The 25,968-nt window shown below is 42.8% G+C and overlaps 1 protein-coding gene across 1 annotated transcript; it reads right to left on the bottom strand.

Annotated features, from left to right (window-relative positions):
- Nucleotides 1-876: 876 nt before the first annotated feature.
- Nucleotides 877-25,646, bottom strand: LOC141579556 (guanylate-binding protein 3-like). Its single transcript, XM_074376048.1, has 12 exons — nucleotides 25,205-25,646; nucleotides 18,899-18,974; nucleotides 15,322-15,517; nucleotides 12,021-12,148; nucleotides 9,918-10,027; nucleotides 9,515-9,711; nucleotides 7,918-8,163; nucleotides 6,712-6,992; nucleotides 5,287-5,499; nucleotides 3,076-3,178; nucleotides 2,553-2,746; nucleotides 877-1,696 (listed from the first exon to the last, which is right to left on the bottom strand). The coding sequence occupies exons 3-12, from the start codon at nucleotides 15,509-15,511 to the stop codon at nucleotides 1,469-1,471; spliced, it is 1,890 nt and encodes a 629-aa protein (XP_074232149.1). The 5' UTR covers nucleotides 15,512-15,517; nucleotides 18,899-18,974; nucleotides 25,205-25,646; the 3' UTR covers nucleotides 877-1,468.
- Nucleotides 25,647-25,968: the final 322 nt, after the last annotated feature.

Raw genomic sequence — 25,968 nt, 5'->3', positions numbered from 1 at the left:
AGGACATCAGTAAACAGGAGACTGGAGGGAGGTTCAGATATTAACACATAACAGGTAGTGAATGAGGAAGCCGGGGTGCATAGAAAAGTCTGTGTTCTGTGAGCCAACTCCCAGAGTCAGATTTATGTGCAGTTGTGAAATTACAAGCATTTGATTCTAACCACAGGGGTCTTAAGCCCTAGACAACTGGGAAGAATTCCTAAAATATTCAGTTGACTTTGAAGAGTAATTTCCTTTTGAAATCATCATCTTTATAAATGTGGGGTTGGTGTTTAGGGACCACATTAGCCAACATCCCAGGAGACTTCAGCTCATGGGTACCAGGTTCTCTTGTAGTTTCTGGAGATTCATGAAAACATGTGCATATATTTATTTTTTTACAAAGTCAGAACTACAACTACACATGCTTCCTGCATATTTATTTTTTCTACTTATGAAAGATACACCTTGGATATTCCCCATGTTAGCACAAATCAAGCTCCTCTTTCATTTCAGTGAGTGCAGTGTAGTCCTTTGTACATGTGTCTGGGGACTGACCACTCCAGTATGTGACAACACTTGAAAGTTGTTTCTAGTCTTGTGGAATTTGAACAGTCTTGCAACAAACAGACTACTACATATGCCAGTTTCAATTTGGGTCAAAAGCTCTGTAAAATGAATTCCTAAATGTTGTCTTGCTGGATCAACAGTATTTGCATTTAAAAGCTTGATGTACTTTGGCACCTTTCGCATTCTCCCTGGCAGACATGAGACACAGCTGGATTCCTGGAACCCTTGCCCGCCAGTGTCCTGGCCAACCAGGACTTTCTGGCCTATCTGAGAGGTGACACAGTTACTTCCTAATTTTACTTTGAATATCTTTTAGAGTCAGTGAAGTTTTTTTTTTAAACTTTTTTTATTGAGTTATAATCATTTTACATTTTGTGTCAAATTCCATTATAGAGTACAATTTTTCAGTTATACACGAACATATGTATACTCATGGTCACATTTGTCTTTGCCTCGAGCTACCACAAGATCGTGTACTTATTTCCCTAGCTTTACTGTATAATCTTCATCTCTTCTGCATATAGAGTTAGTGAAGTTAAACACTTTTATTCTCTTTGCATATTTTTGCACATTTAAAAATGTGGTTGTTGCACTTTGCTCACTGGCGCTGTGTCCCCGACGGCAAACGTACGTCCTCTTACTGTTTTTGTTTTTTTTTTTTTTGCTTTCCTTAAGGCTTTTCTATAATTCATCATTGTCTTCCAGATTCTTTTCCATTTCTTCAAATTAACTAATTCAATCCATTTTTTTGTTCTTTTTGACATCAGGCCCTGGTAATCACTTCGGTAACTCTTTGGGAATCATTTTTTATGTTTAAACTTTCCTTGAAGAAAACTACCATGACACATATTTTTTAAATGAGCTATACTGTTACTCTATTCAAAATAAGAAATCGTCCAAAATATACTTAAGAGGAGTTCTAAAACCTTCTAAAAGTCTCCCTGAGCAATTTCAGCCACAAGCGAAATACTGAATGAGACCCAGGTTGCAATTCAATGTATATGGTTCTCACTGAATCAATGGCCTGTGCTATCATGGAGGGGTAATTGTTTCTGGTTCTTTCAATGTCTTCTTTTAGCTTATTTATTTCACTAGTTAATGCCTCAAACTTCTTTTCAAATCCTTCTGTAAGTAGTTCTTCTTGCATCTGTGAAAACGAGACAATCCCACTTGAAAACACCCGGGGGTCAGCAGTGTGTGTCTAACAGCTGCAGCAGCTAAACACGGGTCTGTTTCTCTGTCCCCGAGATGCTTTCTGATGTTTGGCCAATATTTGCAAACATTTGGACCTGGGCAGGGTTTACAGTTTCCCACGGTCCCTCAGAACAATCTAACTGGGTGGGGAGGCGTGGGCCCAGATCAGGCCTGAGAACTGTCTCAGTGATGTGCCCCAGTACTAAGAATGCACTTTGGGAAGGAATGTAGGTGAATTGCAGTTACTTCCTATTGCCCTGGGGTAACACGACCACACATATTTCACAGATAACAGCAACTGCTGACTCTCTTTTGAATACTGTCACCAGACTCCAGTTTCAGACAAAAAAATGCATTGACTCGAGATGCGTAACATGAGTCAGGTGGACCTTGAAAAAATGGCTGCAAATTGTAGAGCTTTCAGCCTCCAGTCCTTTCTACAAGGCACAATATGGTTCTTTCAGGGGCAGGTCTATTTCATGCCTCTGATGGTTATACTGAAAGTCCTAAGAACCACAGGACTGAAGTCCTGTTCACATGGGGGCAAGTGAGACCCTATAGATACCACAAATAGCAGCCTAGGAACCCAGGTCATGTAATTTGGACCCTGTGAACCCTAAGACTACAGGAAGTGCTGAGACTTACAGACGTAAGCCTCCTGCTCGGCCCACATCACTTTGATGTTACAATGAATCAAATGTCTTTGGATTTCCCTGTGGGATCTGACTTTAGGTAGAATTTCTGCTCCTTTCTTCCCAAGGAGCTGGGGTGTCATCCATAAGGTGTTGCCCAGGCCCCTCCAGACCTACCTTCAGCTTGTGCTCCAGCACCCATTCTTGCTGTCTCAGAAGGTCTTCTCTCTCCCTATCCATCTTCTCTTCCAGCTGTGCTAGGTTCTCCTTCATGCTTCGCTCCTGCACCTCCAGTTTTTGCTGTTGCTCATTCAGTTTCTCCTTTAGCAATTCTTGTTCCCTCTCAGCGGCCTCCTTCTGGGCACGTTCAGCTGTTTAATAAGAATTTTCAAGAGGGAAGAAATATCAGTTATGCCGAGCTGCACCCTCCTGAGCTCAGCCACTAAAGTGACTTTAAAATAGCTGGAGGGAATCTGAACACGCCTTCTTCCACATCAGGAAGACACGCTTCAGCATGGGATGGAAAGGCAATGATCAGACGTACATGCAACCCAGCCTCCCAGAGTTGTCTTCAGACATATCAGAGAGCTCCCACAGAAGGAAAAGAAGTCCCTGGTGTCTGGAAGTGTTTGCTGTCATACCAGTCAAAGAGCAGCACAGGAATCACCTTCCCATCTGTGGGCTCATCCCTGCCCTGTACCTGCCACGGCCTTCTCTGCATCTGTGAAGGCTTTGTCTGCCTGCAGGATGGCTTCCTCCATTTCTGCTTGGGACTGCAGGAAGCTCTGCAGGACCTCGTTTGCCTGAGGAAGCAGCAAAAAGCAAGTATTTGTCAGGCAGCCAAGTCTATTGCAGGGGAAATTTTTGTTCAGTAAAACTACAGATTGGACCCTGTGAAATCTTCATTTTTCAAAGTATCCGACAGTGTCACATATGTCAGAGTCATGTGCAGCTCTACAACCAACCATCCTCCACTGTTTGCAACCACAGTACCTGCCCATCATTTCCCTTCTGAATAATGTTCATCTAATCTTTCTCTATTATAATTCCATTTTTTTTAACTTCATCTTGTAGCTTCTACCTCCCCTTCCAGGAAGCTTTCCTGAGCTCTCTTCTGAGCTCTGAATTCCTGCTGAGAACATGCCACTGACCCACCAGCTCCACCACTCATGGGCTGTGTGATCTCAGGCAACTATCATTTTCATGTAGCATTTTCTCAATTTCATAATGAGGATGACAGTGGTACCACACCATGGTTCTGATTATTAAATTGATTGTCTAGGCAATTCAGCAAAGCAGAAGGACCCTGCGATCACCTCCTCTCACAGGCCAACTAAAACACAAGTATTTGCAGAACAACCATCCACTAAATAAATAAATAAATAAATAAATAAATACAGAATCTATCAAAAAATATCTGCTATAACTGAAAGCACAAAGAAGAAACCACAAGCATTTGTAGCGTAGACAAATCCCTTCCCCCGGGTTGTTTATTCACAACTTGGAGAATAAAGGGAACTGCACACCTTCTCCCAGATGAGCGAGGGGTCTAAACCCCAACTGGGCTCCCCAGTAACAGCTCTAGCCCCAGGAAGCCCAAGGAGGTTAGGCCAGTGGGGCTCGCTTCCAGGAGTCCCACAAGGATAACAGAAATAATGACTTCTCTTTTGTTTGCTTGTATACTGCTTTTGTTCTGATTGGTAACAGGTTTTTCAAAATGTTTTACTCAATTATTTATTTTTGAGGTGTATCATTGGGTTTATTTATTTATTTATCTTTTGAGGAGGTACTGGGGATCAAACTCAGGACCTTGTGAAGGCTAAGCATGTGCTCCACCACTTGAACTCTATCCTCTTCCCCTTGAGCTATATCCTTCCCCCAAGACTCATCCATAATTGGTGCACACGAAACCTCACATGGTCCTGGACCCAGGACCCAGGACCCAGGACCCAGGGCAGAAGTGATAATTTGAGGAGACTGGGTCAGATCTACCTGCTGATTCTGGAGAGTGTCCCAGAGAGGCAGAGGGCACCTGCAGGTCACCTTGGGGACAGACACTGTTGGCACCATTTTGGGGAGCTCCTTCTACCTTGTGGACATGGTGCTGGCAATCACCATTTTGGAATTTTCTCTCTAGCTTTTTAGCCCCAAGATCCATCACCACCCTGACCCAACGGTCTGCAGGTGACCGTGCTGGGACTCCTGAGGGCAAGCACCTAGATCAGCATGGACACAGCCCCAGCCATCAGCAGACAGGCTACCTTAGGGCCTCCTGAGCCCACAGCCACCTCTACACGGGATCCTGACCAAGCCCCTCACACCAGCGTACAGGCACAAGACCTGAAGCCCTGAGTGCACTGCCCTCCAGCCAGAGACCCCGGACCCAGCTCCACCCACCAGTGGGAAGACACCAGCCACAAAAAAGACTCAGTCCTATACCCCGCAGAGCCTGTTCCCCACAAACAGGCCAGATCCTGCCAGAGAACCAGCTGGGCTTGGGCTCTGCCCAACAAGCAGTTCAACACAAGCTTCAAGACACCCCTTGACCCAGCAACCAACTTTGTCAGGAACAGATTCTAACCAACAGTGACCCAACACATGCTCTGGCACCCTGGGTCCGGCACCCAGACCCCAGGACCTGGCTATGTGCTCTGGGTTGGCTGATATTAACCCTGTGATATGGCCTCACTCACCAGTGGGTGGCCAACATCCCAGCATCTCCTGGACCCTTACTCCCCTCACCAGCACCCAGCACTATAGCCCCCCAGGGCTCCACAGTCAGTGTCCTGGTGACCTGGTCCCAAGCAGCAGATAGTGGCCTCTGCACAAGGCAGAACCTGGCAACCACATGAATTAACACAGACCCTCTGACTCCAATCTGCTGTTCTTTTCCCACCCCCTTACTCCTCACCTTGACTCCTTTCCTTGGCAGCTGCATATAGTTCTGTTCAAGCTTGTCCCTTGCTTCTAAGTAAAGCTTGTGTCCTCCAGGAGCAAAGAAAGTTCCTTCCATAAAACTTTCCATCAAGGGCTCTGAAAGCTTCTGGAGCTCAGCCTGACAGTATTTGACAGATGCCTCTTCATTCTGCAACAAGAATTCTTCCTTCTTTATTTGGATGGTGACCTGCCAGAGAAATGTGGGGAAATCCGATAAAAATAACCTGTTAGAAGGGAAACTCCAACTGCGTTCCTTTAGAAGAAGCAGTCTGACAGCAACTGGGTGCATGAAACACAGGATAATACACATGGAGTCAGGAGACTAGTTCTAGCCCCAATTCTGACCAGCTCTCTGTGTGCCTTGTGGGAAGTCTCTGAAACCCTGTGGGCTCAGACTCCACACCTGTGAAATGATGGGGTTGGCAGGTGTGATGTCCATGATTCCCTTAACTGTAGTAGGACTAACAGCCAGCCATTCACCCACAACAGAAATGAAATTTTCATTATGAATGGGAGTAGAGTTTCTTCTGAAAACTTGAGAGCTATGGATAAGAACATGTAATTAGCAAGTCACTTCCCTATTAATGAATTAACAACACACTCCCCAGAGTTCCGAACTCTTCATGGATTCTTTTCTCATCAAGGATTTGAGTGTGTGAAAATATAAGAACAGGCTTTTTTTGCGTAAACTTATTAATTACAACAGAGCTGGCTTTGCTCTATGTGAACTAAGATTTTTGCAACTTGTAGGATGGTCAAAAATCAAAGTTTCCATAAAGGTGACTATGGCAAGGAGAATTGTGATCTCCAAGAATTGTCCCCACTGTTGTCCACACTCTGCAGATTCCCCGGACCTGTGAATACAATGAACACTCATCCCGTGTTTAAATTATATTACACGGCACAGGCTGACTCTGAAATGGAGATTACCCAAGTGGACATTACCTAATCACAGGCCCTTTCAAAGGTGTTTTCTCCTGTTGGTAGCAGAAGAGGAAGTCAGAGAGATCAGAAAAGTGGCAGCTGCAATGCACTATGGCTGGGTCGAAGACGAAGGGCTGTTCCTTGCAGCTTCCATGTGAGGACAAAGCCCTCATCTCCAGCCACAGTGCACTGAGACCACCCACGTGCCCTGGGCTGGGAGCTGACCTGAAGGAACGGAAGCCAATAAATGTGTGTTGGTTTACACTGCTAAGCAGAGGGTAATTCATGTTTCACAGTCCAAAATAAAAGCCCAACTTTTAGAAAAAGGATGGACTGTAGCCCACAGACCTTGCCAGTCATAAGTATCTAAACTCATTTTATGATGAGTAGCACATGAGCCATGGGGACAAAAGAGGGAGTCTGGGATCATTCCAGAAGAACAGATTCAGGAAGGAGACCTTCTAAGGCACGTTACCACAAGCTTCTTCTGGAACTCCCGCTTGTCATCCTTGAAGGAGTGCCTCATGAAGACAGCGATGGCTTCCCTCTCGCAGGCCACGTGCACGTCCAGAAGCCCCTGCAGTGTGTCTGTGGGGAGGGTCATGCGCTGGGCCATCTGCTTTCTGTAGTGGGCAACTGCCTTTTTCACGGCCTCTGAGTTCTCACGCTCCGCCAGAGTCATCACTGCATTCTCCAAACAAGGAACTGCCCCACTGTTGATGGTGTCCACATAGGCCACCGCCAGCGTCCCCAGCCCTGATGGACACAGGATATTTAGGGCAGCAGAGACAGTTCTTACCTGTTTGTTTGTTTGGGTTTTTTTTAGCTTTAGAGATCAGCATTCTAAAAATCACTAGGCTTTGACTGAATTTATTTTTCTTTCACTTTCTTCTCATCTTCATCTTGTCTTCAGCCTTGTCTCCTCCTTCTCTTTCTTCCATGAATCCTCTTCCTTATAATAACATCACTGTGTCTCCTACTCACTCCAACTTATGATTCTCAAATGCATCACATTATAATATTAGGTGAAATATCTCGAACAATATATTCAAGGGTCTCCAAGAACATCCTTTCCCAGTGTAGTAGAATAAACAGAACTAATTACACACGTATGTAAGATACACAGTTTGTGCACACTATTTGTAATAAAGTGTGGTCCCCATGTAAAAGTGTCATCAAGAATTTCAGGACAGTGGCAGAAATACTAAACCAAGCAGGGCCCATCTCAGAACAGGGCCCCGTGTGACTGCCCAGGGGGCAAATGCATGAAGTCAGCATGGGACGTGAGACTGAGTATGCATTTGTCTCTCACTCAGTGAGTCTACATGGTTCATGACCTGGTATTTGTTTCCTCATTCATGCAAACTCACAGAACATCTTGTGTATCATCACTTCCAACACTTATCCCATCAGACGTCTCATCAATGTGCATTTTTCCTAACTTAACAGGTTCCTGTCCTTATACTATTACTGTAATAGTATTATGAGGGTTGACAGGCTTCAACAACATTGATGTAGGAAAATTTTAGTGAAGAAGCATGCATTTCAGTGTGTGGCATGAACATCTACTTTCCCACATTACATACAGAAGGAAACACAATTGCTGACAAACCCAGAGTGCGCTCACAGCTCCATCACACACCCTGACCCACAGAGGGAGAGGCCGCAATGAAAGACTCACCTCCCCCAGTGACCGTGACCCCCTCTCCTACCGTCTTGGATTTTGCATGGGTGAAGATATAGGAACAGAAATCTTTGCACTGCATCTGAAAACTCTCATCCAGTTGGTCATCTGGCACATCCTCCATATGGACTAATAGTTTTCTGGAGGTGACAGGCCGGTCAAAGACAAAGCACTTCCGTTTTGGAAAGAAACTCCTGATCTTCTCTCTGGGCATGTTGGAATGTTGGACTTGGGGATCCTTGCCTGCAGAAGTGGAGAAAGAATAAACACTGAAGAAACAGACTTCAGGTCAGGGGGTGAGGACTTTCCTTTCCAGGGAGCTTTGCATCCCTGTGGCTCCCCTGCCTGTAAATCTCCTTTTATTGAATCATGCAAATTGAACTTATGCTTCTCTACCCTGGGCATGGAAACCTCCCTCCCTGTTTTTAATTTTCTTTTGTCTTGTTTTTGGTACAGAGCTAAGAGTGTAGGAAGTGCTTCTGAACAAGAAGGAGAGGATCTGTTCCAAATGAAAAATCTTATGATTATTTTCCTCAGTTCTTGCATGATGTGCAGCAGATCAACTCGTTATTAGACTTTTCTACAAAGATACATTAATACAAAACTTGTCAGAAATGTATTTCTGACATGACAGACCCTGTGACAGAGAGGAAATATGGGCGGTAAAGTAACATCATGGTCAGGATATATATGACCTTGCTGGGAAGATCACATGTGGAGAGCAGATAATACTCAGGACAGTAAATGAACAGCTTTATAAGATCAGAGTCAAAAAATACACATGGTGTAAATATATTTGGAAATGTCTTCAGTGTACACCCTCTCATGTTGAGACCAGCTTTCGTGAAGCTTGGACCTCAGCAGTCCTCTGCATTCTTTTATATTGGACGTGACAGTATTATACAGAGCATCTCTGGGTGTATGACAACAGTTCAATAAATGTTTATTGAAAGGATGAATAAAAGATTAAATAAACCAAATGCATATTGCTTTTGGGTACCACCATTATCCTCTCTGCTAAATATAAGTTGAGAAATTAATTTATTATATCACGTGTCGGGCAAGGCTCTAGAATGAAGTGTGATGTTATGAGAAAGAGGAAACGAGGCATTGGACAGTTTTCCTGGAAGAACATGACTATGCTGTTTCTGAAATTTTCAATGTACAAACAGCCTGTATATGAGGGATGTGGCTATATGGGCAAGTACAATGTACAGGGCAAAGAGAATTTCAAAGATTATTTCTTTTGTTTACCTTGTGATTCTTTGTTAACCAATTTCCGTATTGATGAGCTATTTTGCACAGGAAAGGAGAAGCACTTCATATGGAACATAAATGTGTGAGCCTCGGTTTTTCATGGCATCAAGTTTCCTGAAATCATTTGATCTAATACTGGATTCTAAATTTCCTCTGTGAACTTAAACTCTGACCACTGGGGTTTTTCCACAAGAATAATGACTGGAGCCATGACATTTGTCATTCACCCAGCACAAGTCCAATCTCAAATAAAGACTGAGGTCACATGCTGGGTGGCAGGGCTCTGCAGACCCCATGACCTCCTGACCCCCCCAGCAGCCTGGCCAGGCTCTGATACCTGGAATCAACCTCAAGGCATTCTCCAGGTACTCATCTTCAGTAATGGGGTGTCCATCAAACTCCAGCTCCAGCATGAAATCTCGCACAATCCACACGAAGTCGGGAAAGAAACTCACAAAATCAGCTGAGTCCTCTCCATCATCAGAGCTGCACGGGGATTTTGTCCTGATCAGATTAGTGAGTTCGGTCACATAGCTGGGATCTTAGCTAAGGAATGAGAGTTGCCCCGCAACACAATTTCCAGATCGCTCCACAAAACAAGTTTTATCAGAATTCCTCTCTGCCCCATTTCCCCTTCTTCTCAGCCATGAGAACGGAGTCATGGGAAAGGGAAGTAGCCTTAGTGGCATTTACACCGACTCAGTGAACTGGACCTGGGGCTTCCGGTCCGGGAAGGATACTGCAGCTGCTCCAGGGCCTGGTGGTTGATGGTGCTCATGCTGTTGTAGACAAAGCAGCTGCTCAGAAGCACGGCCAGTGTGAAGGTCCATGAGTCGCTCTTGGAGTCACCCTAGAAAGCAGTGGGGTCCCCACACCTCATTCTCTCATTCGCTTGGTCATTTTCTGTCAGCTGTACCGTAACTCAACATGATGGCAAATGACATAAACTTCAAAACAATGCTAAACCCAAACCTTTCCTATGATGACGTGTTCTCCTCTCAGGGCCTCAGTCGCATTAGCTTTTAGCAGAACGGAATGACACCGTAAATGTCTGTCACGTGTTTAATACACTGCCTGGCACATAGAATCTAAGCAATAAGGGAATAATGATACTTTTGCAAATTTCTCTTGATTATGGCCCGCATTAGGGACACAAATGCCACTTACCTAAACTCATCAGCTGTTCATTGTGTGTCTAGAAAACACCAGATACTGCATTTGCTTGTGTTGCTATAAAGCTCCACAGGACAGTCCCTAGCACCAGTGACATGGCTTTCTAGAGGGGCCGATACATGTGCGAACATATAAATGTATCCAAGATGATAAACTGCCTGGAGTGGATCCTCATGTTCTCATGCGAAGGACAAAGATCGAATGAAAAAAATAAAATAAAATAAAGACCAAAGAAAAGTACTCTGAATTCAGAGCCATAAGTCCTTTTGTCTGTCAGAGATGTGATGGCATTCAGATGAAAATAACTGGGCTTTAAAAACTGACGGGACGTGGGTTTGTGGAGAGAAAGGGCCAGTGCAGATGGAAGGACTGGGAGAAGTGAATCAGTACTGCTGGGAAATGCGATCCCACGGAGGAATCACAGGGCTAATTTATTTGACTGAAGTGGTGCTCCTGGCGGTGCTAGGAGATGGTGAGGCTGAAAACGAGATGAGAGCAAGTCCTGAGTGGCCTTGGAAGGGAGTCAGATCCTATCACGACATGTAGTGAGGGCAGCAGGTGTTCGTTTGCTATCAGTTTACAATTTGCTATGTTCTAGTTCCTTGACAAATGCAATGAGGTAAGAAGAAGAGGGTTATGCCAACTACAGACTATTAGGAACTGTAGGTCATCTTTGGTTGACACTGAGGTGATTCTTGAATATTTAAACCTGAATGTTTAAATTCAGAATGTCTGAATTCATATCACAGCTCTTTTCTGCAGTAATGAAAGCTAAAGGTTCAAGGCCACTAAATTTGACATAGACTCAGACTAATATAAAGGGGAAAAGATGACTGCAAGCAGGAGTGTAAAATCCGATCTTCTACAATTACCCCACATCAAGTGCTTTTGGGGGCCAGAGTGCACTATTTATAGACGTCATTGATGAATCTCTCCTCACAGCACAAATGCTTGGACTAAAATTTTCATGACTGACCCTGATGTGGCTGAACCTTTTCTGGAGATAATTGAAATAGCGTTTTTCACTGAAACCCTATTTTCCAGATTTCTGCCTCTAAACCCATTAACCGCAGACATCTTAACTTTTAGAATTCCTTGGTCGCATGGGTTACAAATTCCAGCAGCCTGTGTACCCAAATGAGCAGCCCGGGTAGGTTCTTCCTTTCCGTACCCATGGTTCCATGTACTGGTAACTCTGTATATTTCTTATCTCCCCAACGAGGCCCTGGGCCCAGACCTCACTCACGGCGATGTCTGTGGCACTGAACACAAAGCCCTGGAATTCTGATGCCCAGTAAGTCTTTGCTAACTTGGATCTTTCACCCCAGTGTGAAAAGTAAGATCTCTCAATATTACTCAAAGTATTTAATTTATTAAAAAATAGGTTCAACGGATGAGAATTTAGCCTCATTATTCAACATTGGGTTTGCAGTATATAGGAATATGTTATCAAATTTAAATTGAGAAGGGAAAATAAAATGTAAGTGGAAGGGCATTGTAGAGCTCAGTGGTAGAGTATGTGCTTAGCATGCAGGGGGGCCTGGGTCGAGATCACTAGTACCTGTATTCAAAGGAAAAAAAAAAAACAATCGCCTCCCTCCAAAACTTAAAACTAAAATAAGTTAAAATATAAGTGGACTATCAAGAACAAAGAAGATTTTCTGCTTTACCTTTTCCACGTCACCCAGGCCCTCGGTGTCCAGAAGGACCAGGGTGTGGCTCTCCTTGGAGGGGTGGGGCACACACCACATCCAGATGCCCTTCGTTTCAGACCTGACCGTGGAGCCCAGAGAGAAACCTGCGAAGAAGAGAAGAAAGCAGGGTGCAGTGACAGAAGACGGTCCAGGCTGAGCACGGCTTGCCTTGGCTACCCTTGTCTGCACGTGAAAGCCTTTCTGAAAGGGAGGTTCCTCCATTTCAGCAAGAACAGCAAATCCAACATCTGTACCTCTTCAGAACAACCTCAAGAAATACTTCCTGTCACTTGTTCACCTCCTACCATTAATGGCTCAAACTGTCACATTCTGAGATTAATGTAAACTCTATTAACCCTTCTATTTTTATCTGACACCGAAGAGCTGCCTTCCTCCACTTTCTGATGGAGATGAACCACTGTGGATTAGCAGCAGGTGCCTGGCTTTTCTTCCACCCAGGTGACCCACAGTGACCCAAGGCCTCTGCTCCTCTCTCTTGGTCACATATCCTTTCATTTAGCTCTACTCAGTAGCTCTGGTCTTTGGCACATTGTATTATCCACTCACTGCCTGTCCCCTCAGGCTGTAGGAGTTACAATGGCTGCCTGGCTATTGCACTTGCCACTCCCTTGATGCCTCCACCTTCTTCACTAGTTCACTCTCCCTTGCTGGTGCTCCTGTAGCTGTCCTGCCACTGAGCATCCACAGTTACCCTTTAGGTGGATCATCGGTGCCCTTCAAGCACCTTATGATATGTCAGCTTTGCTAGATTCTTTTCCTTCCCCTATATTTCTGGATTTTCCTCCTTTCTGTCTCCTCCTGAAAAGCGATGAATTATTTGTTCATTGACTCAGGATATAATAGAAGGGAAAGCATAAAAGACCTGTCAGAATTTTTCATCTATTTTGCAAAGCCTTAAACCCACAGGGAGAGATGCAAAGTGTATGGCTGAGACACTGCAGGTAATGTATCTTGTCCAAGATTTATAACATCTGTCATCTACCAATGCCGCCTTCACCTGAGAACAGAAATGGATGTGATGGCACACCGAGGGGAGCACGGTTCAGCATGGCTCAGGCCCTTCAATTTCCATACATGGTGTGTTCTACATGGAGGGGCTATAACACCTGAGATGATATGCACTATTCTACATCATAATCGTACTTCACTGCTTGCTGATCAATGCAGAGCAACCTGACCATTCCCAGGAGAAAAGACAAGGTGTACCTGGTGCTCATCAGTCTCAGTAAGACAGATAAGGACCAGAAAGAAGACATCACAAGGAGAGAGTGGTGACCTGCTTCTGCTCACCATCTTTGATTGGGCACAAATGTACGTGTGTGTGTGTGTGTGTGTGTTGCTTTTCCTGTGATATGACTGGTGTGGTGGGCCACAGTTCAGATGTTTTAAAACACAACTAGTGTAGGGATATCCTTCGTAAGGTAGATGACTCCCTTATTGCCTGATATTATCTCAAATAGAATAAAAAAGAACACTGTTGAAACTCCTTGACTGGTGTATTTTTCTTAGAGTTCTCAAATCTTGAATCCCTCAAAAGAAAAAAAAACAAGACAATTTTGTTCAGCCTGGGAAGGAAAACTCATTGATTTGTGGTCAAGAGATCCTCTAAGAGAAAGACAAAATTGTGAGTTTTGTTTGAAACCAATGAGAGATTGCAAAGCAAGAAGGAGAGAAGAATGTAAAAAACTAGACAGAGAGAAAGAAATAGACATAGAGTCTGAGAGAGACAATGAGACATTCCCGGGATCCTTTGAGGTTAGTGAACTGATGTCCTATCCCCTAATCCTGAGAGGCACTGAGCCACAGAAGAGGACATTAGGAAAGAAATGGTGAATGTTTCTTTCAGACAGAAATGCTCAACAGGATGTAGGCAGATGCTCCTACAGATCAAGAAGAATCAAGTAGGCAACTTGGTAGGAAAAACCCCAAGTTCTTGAGATAGGAAATGTAAATCACAAATAACTGTGTGAGTAGGTGCTCAAATTTAATTGTATTGAGGCAAAAAGCATGCGACTACACACACACCACATCAGCAAAACTTAAAAGTGTTTTACCAATTTCATGAGGATGTGAAGAATTCTAAATTACTTCTAATAAGTATACACATTGAATAGGAAGCTTAAAAGTTTGTTCAATACCATCTAGAAAGGCTGAAGACAGAAAGGCTCCTTGACTCAGCAAGTCCACATCTGGGCACATCACACAAAGAAGCTGTGCACATGGGCACCAGGACACAGAGACAAGATCTCTCACGACAGCACCATTCATGAAGCAGCAGAGCTGCACGTGATACAAATGTCCATCAGCACTAGTGGGTGAGTACACCGCGGTGCCCTCTGCCAACTGCATGCTCTTCAATCAGTGAAAATAATTATAGACACATATGATGAACTAGATCGACTTTGTAAACAACTTAGCGAGAGTATGAAGCAAGATCCCAATTTATACCAGCATGCAACTTCCTATACCAAGTACAAGCTACATTTCAGAAACATATACATAGATTGTAAACTCATGTTTACACAGGAAGCCTGAAAGAATACAGCACAAAAATCAAAATATTGCTTAGATGTGGTTAGGGTTTGATGCAAGTGACATGGGCTTCTGTGGGTTGGTGATGTTTTTTTTCATGAACTGAGCAGTGACTCAATAGATAATCCCTTTGCTTTATCGACTTTATTTTATACATATAATATGCATATATTTATGCCCTCTTCTGCATGTGTTCTAGTTCATATATTAAAAAATACTATGTAGAGAAAGAGAAAGTATTGTTTACGAAAGTTTTCCCGTGAAATAAAGCCATAAAAAGGGGTAGTAGCCCCACTGAGATTTGGGATCCAGGGATTTTGCTGTCCGTTCTTCATTCCATTCCTTTAAAAAAAAAAAAAAAGTACATATTGAATAGTGTTTCTGTGCTGCTTGAAATGCCCCTGTGGTTTAGGACAAAAGTGATGAAGGAGAAAAGAAGAGAATACTGAATGCAAGTGAGCCCCTGAGCAGATGGCAGTGGATGGGATCAGGACTAAGGAGGTGGGTAGTTTGACATGTGTGGGAATTCTCTGTTAATGGACAAAAGAGTAAATTTCATAAAGAAAAGTGTATGAGTTTATAAATTTGGTGGTGAGAGTTTGAAGTCCCCTTCAGTGGGAGGGGTTAGGCTCTTCCTGAGATGGACCCTGGAGCAGAATGCTCAGCACCTGCATTATCCCTGCTTCCAAGCACATGGCCCTGAGCAGCCCTGAGCAGCACTCACCATGGTTCTGTCCCAACAGGCGGTTCATCAAGTAGGACTTTCCCGTCCGATATGGCCCTACAATGGCCACCACCACCACAGGCTGAGATATCTGGTTGAGAATCTTCAGTGCATCCGGATTTACTGTCATCTGGCTGTTCTGTCTTTCCACCAGACAGACGGGATTCATCATGCTGGGTCCAGATGCCATGGGAAGCTGTAACCCAGAGCAACAACTCAGTAGAACAAAGCTCACCTCTCATGGTCACACAAGTCACGTGCACGTGAGCTTTCTGCTTGTGGAACTTATATCAATTTTCTATGTTTTCTATGTTTTCAGTAATAACTACTAGTCTACTGTGCCAAGGCCGGATACAGGTAGCTTATGAGCGCTCTATTAGTTATACTCAGATGAACCCTAGAACAACCTTGCCAACATGACGCACACAGTGAATAGGATGAGAAAACAAGCCACTGATGATGGAGACCTGACACATCTCTGAGGTTATCTTATAATATTATCTGATGGGTATAGGTAATCAGGTTTACTAATTTTAATTGTTGTAGGAGGTACTGGGGATTGTACCCAGGACCTCGGACATGCTAAGCCTGCACTCTACCACTTAAGCTATACCCTTCTCCCAGTGGAGACTTGAGAACACTATCACTTTTTGAGTTATTAGAGGCAGAAAGGGGCTTGAAGGAGCTGAGGAGTGACCAGAGAAGATTTCAGGAGTTCCAGAATGATTTGGTCACTCAGTAACTGGATATATATTTATGGAGAAACTACCGTGTGTTGGACACTGTTCTCGGTGCTTAGTATCAAACAGTGAACAAAATGGATGCAAATCCCTGCCTCCTGGAGCTCCACCTAACAGAGAAGGCAGATACTATAGAAAGTGGAGGAGCAAAACACTAAGTGTCTATTAATTATGGTAAACGATCTGAAGAAAACAACTAAGGATGGGACAGAAGGTGTTGGTGGTAGAGTTTACATAGAGGGTAGTCAGCGAAGGCCTGAGCCATAAAGGGAAAAGGAATATGATCAGGGACCTTGGTGAGGAGAGATGCAGTGGATCGCTGGGAGCAGGAATGGGCTGGAGGAGGTGTGACTGTGAGAGAAAGAAGGATAGATGAAACACCCAGCTCTCCCTCAAACACAACAGGACAGAGCTTTGTGCTAACTACACAAAGTCGTTCATGCAATCATTAACTTACTAACTGAAATGACAGCACATCATTGATTATTAAGGCTGATAGGGGAGAGAGGCAAGCAACAGGGGCATCTGCCTAGATCTGTCAGTGTCTCACATCTGGGCCAGATTCTACTTAAATGATTCCAGCACGATGATCAGTTGTTTCATGATACTCAGATTGAGCAGTCAGAGAGCTCTGACTGTCCCTTTAGTTTCTTAGAGACAATATGAAGCAACAGTCACACCTCCTTGTACTCCAGTAGCTGTGTGACCACCAGAAAGATTCATTTCTCTGGGCCTCAGATTTTCCTTCTGTAAAATGGCAGCACTATATATATATATGGTTCATTAGGGTCACTAGGGGAATAAATACGTCAGTATGTTCATTCTGCTCCTAAAAATCATGCTGGTACCAAGTTAACCCTGAATAAGTAGTGTTTCAAAATTGAGTATTCAGAATGCCGAAGGCAGGGTGGGTCACTTCTGAATGAAGGCGGAGGATTGGCTGTGTCCTGAGGCAGTGGCAGTTCCCTCCCTGGGTGCAAGCAAGTGGGACATCACATGCCAAGAGGATGTTGAGCAGGCCCGGGAGGCCCGGCTGTAACAGCTGAGAGGGACAACTCCGATGGAGAGTGGGTCTGCAGTCTGATTGCCAGGGTTCAAACCCAAGAGTTCAAGTCTCTTACTGTCTGTTTAGACCTTGACAAAGGAACTTGACAATTTAAGCCTCAATTTTTATCAATATCATATGGAAAACAAGAATTCTTGCCTGATTCACTACTGCACAACTGGTAACATGTAGGTTCTCAGAAATTTAAAAAAAAACGTTTCCTGCATTAATTTACTCTTTCAACAGCAAGTAAGTTAGACAATGTGTTAGGCTGTGTCAGTGCATTCTGTGAGCTGTCAGTTGCCAAGAAACGTAAGGTATAAACAATCTTTTCTTACAAAAAAAACCATGAATTTGTTTAACACAATTCCTATCTATAATTTCTCTTCTTTCTATAGTGGATTGGGAGAAGAGATGGGGGACTAAAAAGACCTTTTACTTCTGTGTTATGTGAAAATTAATAAATGGAAATTTCACTCAAGTGGAGGCCAGAAGGGGGCGCTCCCATGCGGCACCACTTGTCAATTACAGAAATACTTGTCAATGACAGGCCCCGAGGGAAGAATCATCAACAGGAAAGGCATCAAGACCAGTTCCCCAAAGGAGCAGGTCTACAAGAACTGTCCACCCTGACACCTCAGCCAATGAGAACCAGTCATCATCTTATTTTTCTCCAATGGACTTTTTTGAAAACAATCCATCCCAACTTCCTCTTTTTTCTTTATAAAAAAAGGTTCCTATTCTTTGTTTCTTGGACTTGCTTATGGCTTTTGCTAGAGTTTGCTTGTCCCAAATTGCAATTCCACTGCTATGCTTGAACAAACCCACTTTTACTTCAAAAATAACTGGTTGATTTTTAAGGTGAATAAGCAAGAGGAATTCTGGAAGTCACTTTTTAGATTGAATATTGATAAACTTTTGTGTAACAGTCAATGAGTTTACAAAGATGTTGTTTTTAATTCAGACTATACTGAGGTACAAAAACGAAGAACCCTTTTAAATTTGAAACTAAATAAACAGAATAGTGCTACTAGATGGCAGAAGATGATCAACACTTTGCAAAGATTATTCCTGAGAGTTGCCTGGGGTGATGGTTAAAAATACCACATGCCCTGTGTCTTCAGCAATTACAAAGTTACCCTGAGGCAGATCATGTGTGGGCTACTCATTACAAATAATCCACGATAAACAAACTTGCTTAGACTTACAGTTACATTTAATAGCTTTTAACTGAGAGCCACATTTAACTACTGCACATAATCCAGCTCTGCAGTATTTGGAATAGCAAATGTTAACACAAAACTAATCCAGGGTCAGTCTTTCAGGATGTAAGCTGTCTATATGTCAAGGGCCATCTTTTCTCTGCTTCTCCAATGCCCAGAGGGGCAGGGGCAGGACCTGTCTGAGGTGGGGAGGAGGGCCAGGAGGGAGGGACCTGACTTGGTAGGGACCCCATTCAGCGCCTCTGGGAAGAGGCTGGTGAAGGGTTATCAGTGCTAAAAAGGACCTCCAACCTCTTTCCTCAGATGAGGCAGGACACATTCTTCCCTCTCACATGCACAGATCTCTGCTGCATTCCCGGACCCAGGACACTCCTGGCAGCTGCCCTGCATCCACACGGAGCTGCAGAGCCAAACCAGCCCGGCGCCAGACCAGCCGCTTTCCCTCCCGCGGAGCTGGCGCCCGAGCCACCCCGCCTGCAGCGCGGGGTCTGCTCTGGGGGAGTTCTTGCTATGCTTGTTGCTAGTTCATGGCAAATTGCAAGGAAGCTGAAGTTTAGGAACAAACTCACGTGGCGCTGGCGAAACAGAGCGGATCAAATTCTCAGCTGCCCTGGGCGCAGGAGAAGCTCCTCTGGCCTTTGGCTCCTATGGAAATGGATACTTCTCTTTAGAAGATGAAAGGTGAGCTGGGTGTTAAAGCCATCCAACCAGTTTTCAGTCTGGTTTACAGGAAACGAAAGCGAAAGGACAAGGCCATTTCTAGGAAGGGCAAAGACTGTCTCCTTACTTCCTTTATTTTCTTTCTTGCTTGCTTTCTTGTTTTCTTTCTCACTTTCTCTCTCTCGCTTTCTCTTTCTCTTCCTTCCTTCCTTTCTTCCTACATCCCTTTGCAGGCAGGAACTTGGATGAAGTCAGGGAAAGACAGGTTTCACACCTGGCTGAACAAACCCAACATTGTCTCTCCTACATGGGTTTCTTAGGTGCGTCCTTGACCCAATTGTGAACGTGGGGCCAGTAACAGTGGGACAAGAGTGTTCAATAGTCTGTCACTCACGGGTGCTTTTTTGAGGAAAGGAGCTTATTAATTTTTTTTATAATTTCAGAAATATTTAATGTGCTCATTTCCTTTCTCTTTCTTTGTTAAGAAATGTATTGTTTTTCAATTAGTGATTTTTCTTCATTAGCAGTACATGTGTCTATAAAATCCTTGATTTTATAGCCCAGACATATTCACTATTATTTTGTCATACAATTTTTTCCTTGTCTTTGTCTAGGGTGGATCCAGATTTGGTGGTTGGTGATGATTGAGATTCCTTCTGAATTGTTGTGTATGTTTAAAGTGTTATACTTACGTAACACGTATAAGCTTGATGTCTGCCATTATGGCACCAGATTCATTTGCCTGAGGAGCTGTGAGTCAACATGCTGAGACACTGAGGTTTGCAGCAGAGAAAGGGTTTATTTGGGAGGCAAGCAAACAATGAGGCAGGAGAACAAGTCTTAGCTCTGCCCCCCAGAAGGGGAGGTGCTTGGGATAATGATGGGATAAAGGAGCAGGATGGTCTTAGGCTTTGAGAAAAAGTTGTTGGAAGTGAGGGAAAGGTGAGCTCATTGGTTTGTGTGCAGGTCTACTTTATTTCCGTTCTTCTTCATGGGATGCGTGTGCATATTCATGGGGAGTTGGTGTGAAACAAGCAGGCTGGGATATAAATAAGTCACGCATGGGACAAGCAAGTCTGTTCTGTTCAGAGTCTGTTCAGCCATATTGGTACCAGTGGTTTCAGTCACTTTGGTTGTGTTACAAGAAGAGGGCTTAAAAAAAAGAAAGAAAGAAAGAAAAAAGAAAGCTGTCCCTTTATCTGCTGTTCTGTAAGATGAGCTCAAGATTTGTTAGTTACCAGCTCCTTTTACAGGTTTTTAACCATCAGGGATGTGGTTTCATCACCACATCTGTGTGTCAGAAGGAAGGAAGGGAGAGGAAGGCAGATGGGCTACAGTCGCAAAGATCCACGGCCAAGACTCCCCCAGAGCACATGCTCTGGTGCACGTTCCATCCGTGGACTTGTTCAGCTGCACGTGCAGCTAGGTGAGCATCGTCCTTAGCTGGACGGCCACAAGCTCACTTTGTAAAATACACTGATACAATATTTGAGCTTCAAAGCTTGTTATAACTAAAAGTATATGCAGCACGGTCAGGAACATATTTTCCTAGAATCCTGAAAATAAATGTGGCATATTTAAGATTTGAACCCAAGCTGAGAAAATGACCACAGCCTTATAATTCCTAAGCCACCATGATCGATTTAGGGAGAGATGTGGCACATGACCCAAGACCAAACAAAGTTAATCCTTTCTCAGTTACTTGGATCCAAGGGATTTGTCTCCCTCCCTCTCTCTCTCTGTCTTTCTTTTTCTCCAGGTCTTGGTCTTGTTTGTCTCTCAAGCTGTCTTCTTTTCTGTTTCCGTTAACTTTTCATTGTTGACAATGAGGATGTGAAGATGTGTTTTGAGATGAAGACTGAAAGGGCACTTAGATATGTTTGTCTTTAAAGCATGATAGATATTTATTTACAGAGGGGGAATTAATTTATAGTCTTATTTTCAGCTTCCATTTTCTGTAATTGCTTCAAGAAAAATACTTTAAGGAATTGTATTCCATAAGTCTAATTCCCAAAAGTATAATATTGGAAAAGGATGAATGATTAAATTGAGATTCTAAACTGAAGGCAGTCAATGAGGCTGAAATTAAGTGTTTTCATTGTCTATTACTTTAACTCTGAAAAAGTGGTCCAGCATCTGATTTTAGACATTGTGTTTATTAGTCACCTAGTGCACTCAGCTTGGTGTCTGGTGAGAATCCTGCCAGAAAGAGCCTCATTTTCCCATCCTGCTACTCAGAGTTTAGTGAAGGAACACAGCTGGGGATGCAGCAGCGTTGTCAGCAGCTCACACTTGAAGCATTTTCAGTTCAGAAATCTGAGTGCAGTCATTCAGGTAAGGAACATGTGGATACAAAGGAATATTGGCCCTCTCGGGATAAGATTCATAAGCTTGGGGGCTCTAGGCTTGGAGAGAGTGGCCAGTGGGACAAAATGTTTGCCAAAACAAGACAAAACTGAAGCAACTTGTACATTGCTGAGCACAGAAATCAACAAGGTCAAAGAACAGGCACTCAGAAATGAACACAATGTAAGGCAACAGAGCTGGAGTGCTGATCTGGCTGTAATAAACATGTCACCCTGCTCACAAGCCGGAGTGCAGTGTATCACCTGAGGAGATTCAGTTGTAGTGTGTCTGGGACATGAGGTAGAGGGAATACTGAAATGACAGTTTTCTGCGTCTGTCTTGGGGTGCTAAAAACAGATGTGTATTTATACCTCCTTTACACATTCGCAGCAGTTGTCAGGGAGGGTCCATTTTAAGGAACTTTGAGGAATGTTTAATTTATCACTTGGGTGTCAGAGCTCACTGTAGGACTGATGGTGCTCAGGGTAAACTCTCTTTAGATCCCATTTATAAAGCGGAAATATTATTGCTGGTTTAATGTTTCCTTTTACTAGGAGATGAGGGTTTACCTGATCAGAGTTCACAGACTACTATTGCTGAATGGGGGTGGGGAGAAGGTGTCCATTAGAGCTACACTGAAAGGGAAACCAGGATCTAATGCAAAATGAAAGCTCCAAATGCCTCTGCACTCATCCACAGCAATGGGGTCTCATTCAGTGTGGTTGGCTTTGTTGGGTTTAATTTGTTTGGATCTACACATCCCTCATGGGGGGTGTTTAACTTCTCACTCATCTCCACTAGGTTTTAAGAATATGGGAGCCTAACAGTCATAGTACAATTATAGGCATATAATGCGAATCTTAAACTACATGACCAGCTCACCTAATTCCTGCATGAGAGGTGGTGTAGCTGTCTGTCAGTCAACCTCTCTGTTTTGTCTTGGTTCTTGCTTGGTGAAGGGAGCAGAAATTGCAGCCATGACCTGACAAGGATCTACCCTGTTTAGGCACAAACTTCCTCTCCTTCAAAGTATTCCCAACACTTCCATATACTGAGCTGAATTCTGCTATTTTGTGCCCTTTGGGTCTGTCCAGTACCTGATAATGATAAAAAAAACCAAGGAAAGTCCTACTTGATAAAGCAGCCAAATTTGGAGGAAAACATATACATTTCTCTTTAAAACTATGGCTTTTCAGTTAGCTTGCTGTCTGTGCTGGTAAAGACCATAGCAGTATGTCAACATATCCCTCCCAAGATGAGCTTTTTCCCCAGTTCTTAGGGATGAGTTTGGCCACTTCCACAACACAGAATGAGCCCACAGTTGTGGGACATGCATTCCACTGTTTCTACCACAAATCACATGATTCAACACTTGCTTTCCCAGCAGAGCTGTAGAACACATTGTTATAGAGGCAACTGAGAGGTCAGTTTGACCATGACTTCTGTGAGGATGGGGTACCATTGTTCTGGATAAGGTAAATAACTTAAACCCGTAGTCATGATAGTGTTCTGTGCACCCAGTAGGTATAATACATGGGATTGGAGGCCAATGGCAGAATGACTAGTAGTCCCACTCAGTATCACTTGTGGTGACATCTTTAGGGGTATTTGTGCTTCCTGATCTTGAAAACATTGGGTTGTGGTTCCAGAGATCCTGGTTCCTAGAGAGAGAGAATATTTCCACCAGGGGACGGACTAAGGGGCCAGTAAGCTACAGCCATGCTGCTGCTTGTTCTCTCTGGGCATCTTGCGCCAATAGAGCAGGCACAGGAATGAGTCAGTGTCCTTGGAGTTGTCATGATAATTGACTGTGATCATCATCAAGAGGTAGGATTACTGTCACATGATGGGGGCAGGGAGGAATATTTTCGCTATAATAATAACATGTAAGTCCCAAGGTATACATTTACCTTCCCAGACCTTGTTTTCCTAAAAGAAGAATAAAGCCATTGTTTGTTTTAAATCATGATGTGTTAGGAATGCATGTTTTAATTCTGAGCTAAGCAACAGAGTCAATTCACATCTTCTAAAGAAACAGAAGACAAATGGAGGAATTAAATATATTCAATCTATCTGAAAGAAAACAGAAGAGAGAAAGATAAACTTATAATAGGTCAAGCAGAAGGAAAGTGTGAAACTATATAACATACAAAAGCATATATGCAATATAGAGTAAATAAAAGTGAAATTAATGCAACAGGAATAATGCATGATATGTACATAATATCAACTAAAGCATATGTTATTCTTGAGAAACATGAAAATACAATGCCATGTAAATGTCATACATAAAGAAAGGGGATTTATACATTACAGAAATAATAAACAAAGCACTGTAGAAATAAAAAAAATAGTGTCATATAAAAACAGAAGTGTTTACAAGTGTTACAAGAAAACAGAAATCATAGTCTGTGCATGTAATATACAGCAGCATATAAAAGTAGACTTAAAGAGAAGAAAAATCCTGTCTATAATAATATAGAAAATTGATGAAAGTTCCAGATTACCAGAAAGACATAATATTATTATATTTGTATGTACTTTGTAATGTAGTCTCCAATAAATTAAGAGGAAATGGGCAGAACTAAAAGAATAGTTAAGACTACAATTTTAAAAGCACACTTCCCCCACTTCTATGATTGATCATTAGAGCAAACACACGGAATGAATAGTGAGGTTGGACATTTGTAGAGGAGAATGAGCAAAACTGAACAGAGATTTCGTATATTGATAACTGTGATCAAACACTGTAGAAAACGTATTTTTTCAACTTCAATAATTAAAGTCTAGCCGAGTATATGAATTTACCATAAGACAATGTTAAAAAATGCTGACAAAAATGTAACAACAAATTCTTATATGCATATAAATAACCTATAGGTCAAAGAAAATTTTATTTTGAAATTTATAAAATATTTAAAAATGAACAATACTGATAATGCTATACATCATACTTTCAGGATGCAGCCAAATCACTAATTTCAGTGAAATTCATGGCCTCAGAGCCACATGCTAGTAGAGAATTAAAGTTGAAAACAAGCTAAATGTGAATCTCTACACATGATACAAATACAGAAAAAGTAGAATAAACCAAAGTAAAAATGAAAGCATACTTAATGAAACAGAAAACCAATCTACAGTAAGAGAATCAAAGCGTTCAAAATGTTGGTATTTTGTGAAACTGGCAAAGCTAGACTGACTACTCAAAAGAAATGAGACCCGTGTTCCAAGTTGCTGGGACTCCAAAATGCCCCAAGAAAATATTTTCACAGTCTGAAAATCAAGAAAGAACCAAAGAATCTATAAAATAATGCTTTTAAAAATCCACGACAGTTTAGGTCACCAGGTAAGAAGAGAAACTGAATTCCAAAGGGTCCAAATGTCCTTTGAGAAGCCACTTAAATTTTTTAACCATTAGCAAATTATACACATTAGAATAAATTAAGTAAAATTTTAATAAATTTCTTAAAGACTGAGTGAGGGCTAGAATACTTTTCTCTAATTTATCTATTTTATTTGATTTATTTATTTTTAATAGACTATTCTTTTACAGCAGTTTCAGGTTCACAGTAAAATTGAGCAGAGAATACAGACAGTTCCCACATAGCCCTCCCCACCCCCTCATATATACTCCTCTACCCTCAGCATCCCTCATCACTGTGGCATATTTGCTACAATCAGTGAACCAACATGGACACTTTATTACCGACCAAAGTACATAGTTTCCATGAGGGTGTACTCTGGATGTTGTACATTCCGTGGGTTTTGACAAATGCATAATGACATATAGTCACTATAGTATCATACAGAATAATTTCATTGGAGAGGGCTAGAATCTTGAGCAAACTTGGCATAAGAGGAATCCATACCTACTCATAAAAAGTGTCCCGCTGGCCTCCATCAGGTGCTCGTAAGAAACAGCAGATGCCGGGAAGGAGATGTGTGACATCCTTGGCTGGACAGGCTGACTGGGCTTCCCAAGGTTTGAGGTGCAGCAGGAAGACCTGGAGAACCTAGGAGCACACAGGCCTTCAACAAAGCCTTGCCTTGAGTGACAAATGCAGCAGTCTACCAATGGAATAGTTCAAGGGCACAGAGAGAGACTGTAATGCAGGTCTGCAGGTCTGCTAAAAGTTGATGGTGGTACAGGAATACTCAGGAAATCCTCAGGCCTCCCTCTGAGATCAATGCCATGGCGGAATTCCATTGGAGGAACGGGAAGCTTGTTGTGTACTTGATGTAGCTACAGCAACAATGAAGCCCAGCCAGGTGGACACAGCTGCACTCAACCAATGCCCCCACAATCACAACAACTGAAAGTTTCAAACATAAATATTATTATCTCAATGTCTACTGTTTTACAATGCCAAACATACAATTAAAATGTAGTCAAGCAGAAAAACAAAACCAAAACACGTTATAACAGTCCATTATAATCAGATAAAATGAGGAACAGAACCAAAATCAGAGACAGATCAAATGTTGGAACAAGCAGATAGGGCACAGATTTTAAATTCCTATTATTATGCTGAAGGATCTAGTGAGAAGGTGACGAACACTCAGGAACATATGTGAAAGTTTGTGAAGACATGGACACTACTTAGAGAGTTAAAAGAAAATCCTATAAAAGTAA

Source organism: Camelus bactrianus, chromosome 13, assembly GCF_048773025.1.
Source record: "Camelus bactrianus isolate YW-2024 breed Bactrian camel chromosome 13, ASM4877302v1, whole genome shotgun sequence".
In the NCBI taxonomy this organism is placed as follows: domain Eukaryota; kingdom Metazoa; phylum Chordata; class Mammalia; order Artiodactyla; family Camelidae; genus Camelus; species Camelus bactrianus.
The sequence above is the reverse complement of the archived record's forward strand: the minus strand, read 5'-3'. Positions and strand labels throughout refer to the sequence as shown.

What these genes read in the sequence shown, in the direction of transcription:
- LOC141579556 (XM_074376048.1), bottom strand. Translation starts at nt 15,511, where the DNA reads ATGGCATCTGGACCCAGCATGATGAATCCCGTCTGTCTGGTGGAAAGA. An exon ending in GCCTGGGTGACGTGGAAAAG is followed by an intron (nt 10,028 to 12,020) that starts GTAAAGCAGAAA and finishes ACTGCTTTCTAG; the next exon opens with GGTGACTCCAAGAGCGACTC. An exon ending in GGTCACGGTCACTGGGGGAG is followed by an intron (nt 6,993 to 7,917) that starts GTGAGTCTTTCA and finishes TGTGTCCATCAG; the next exon opens with GGCTGGGGACGCTGGCGGTG.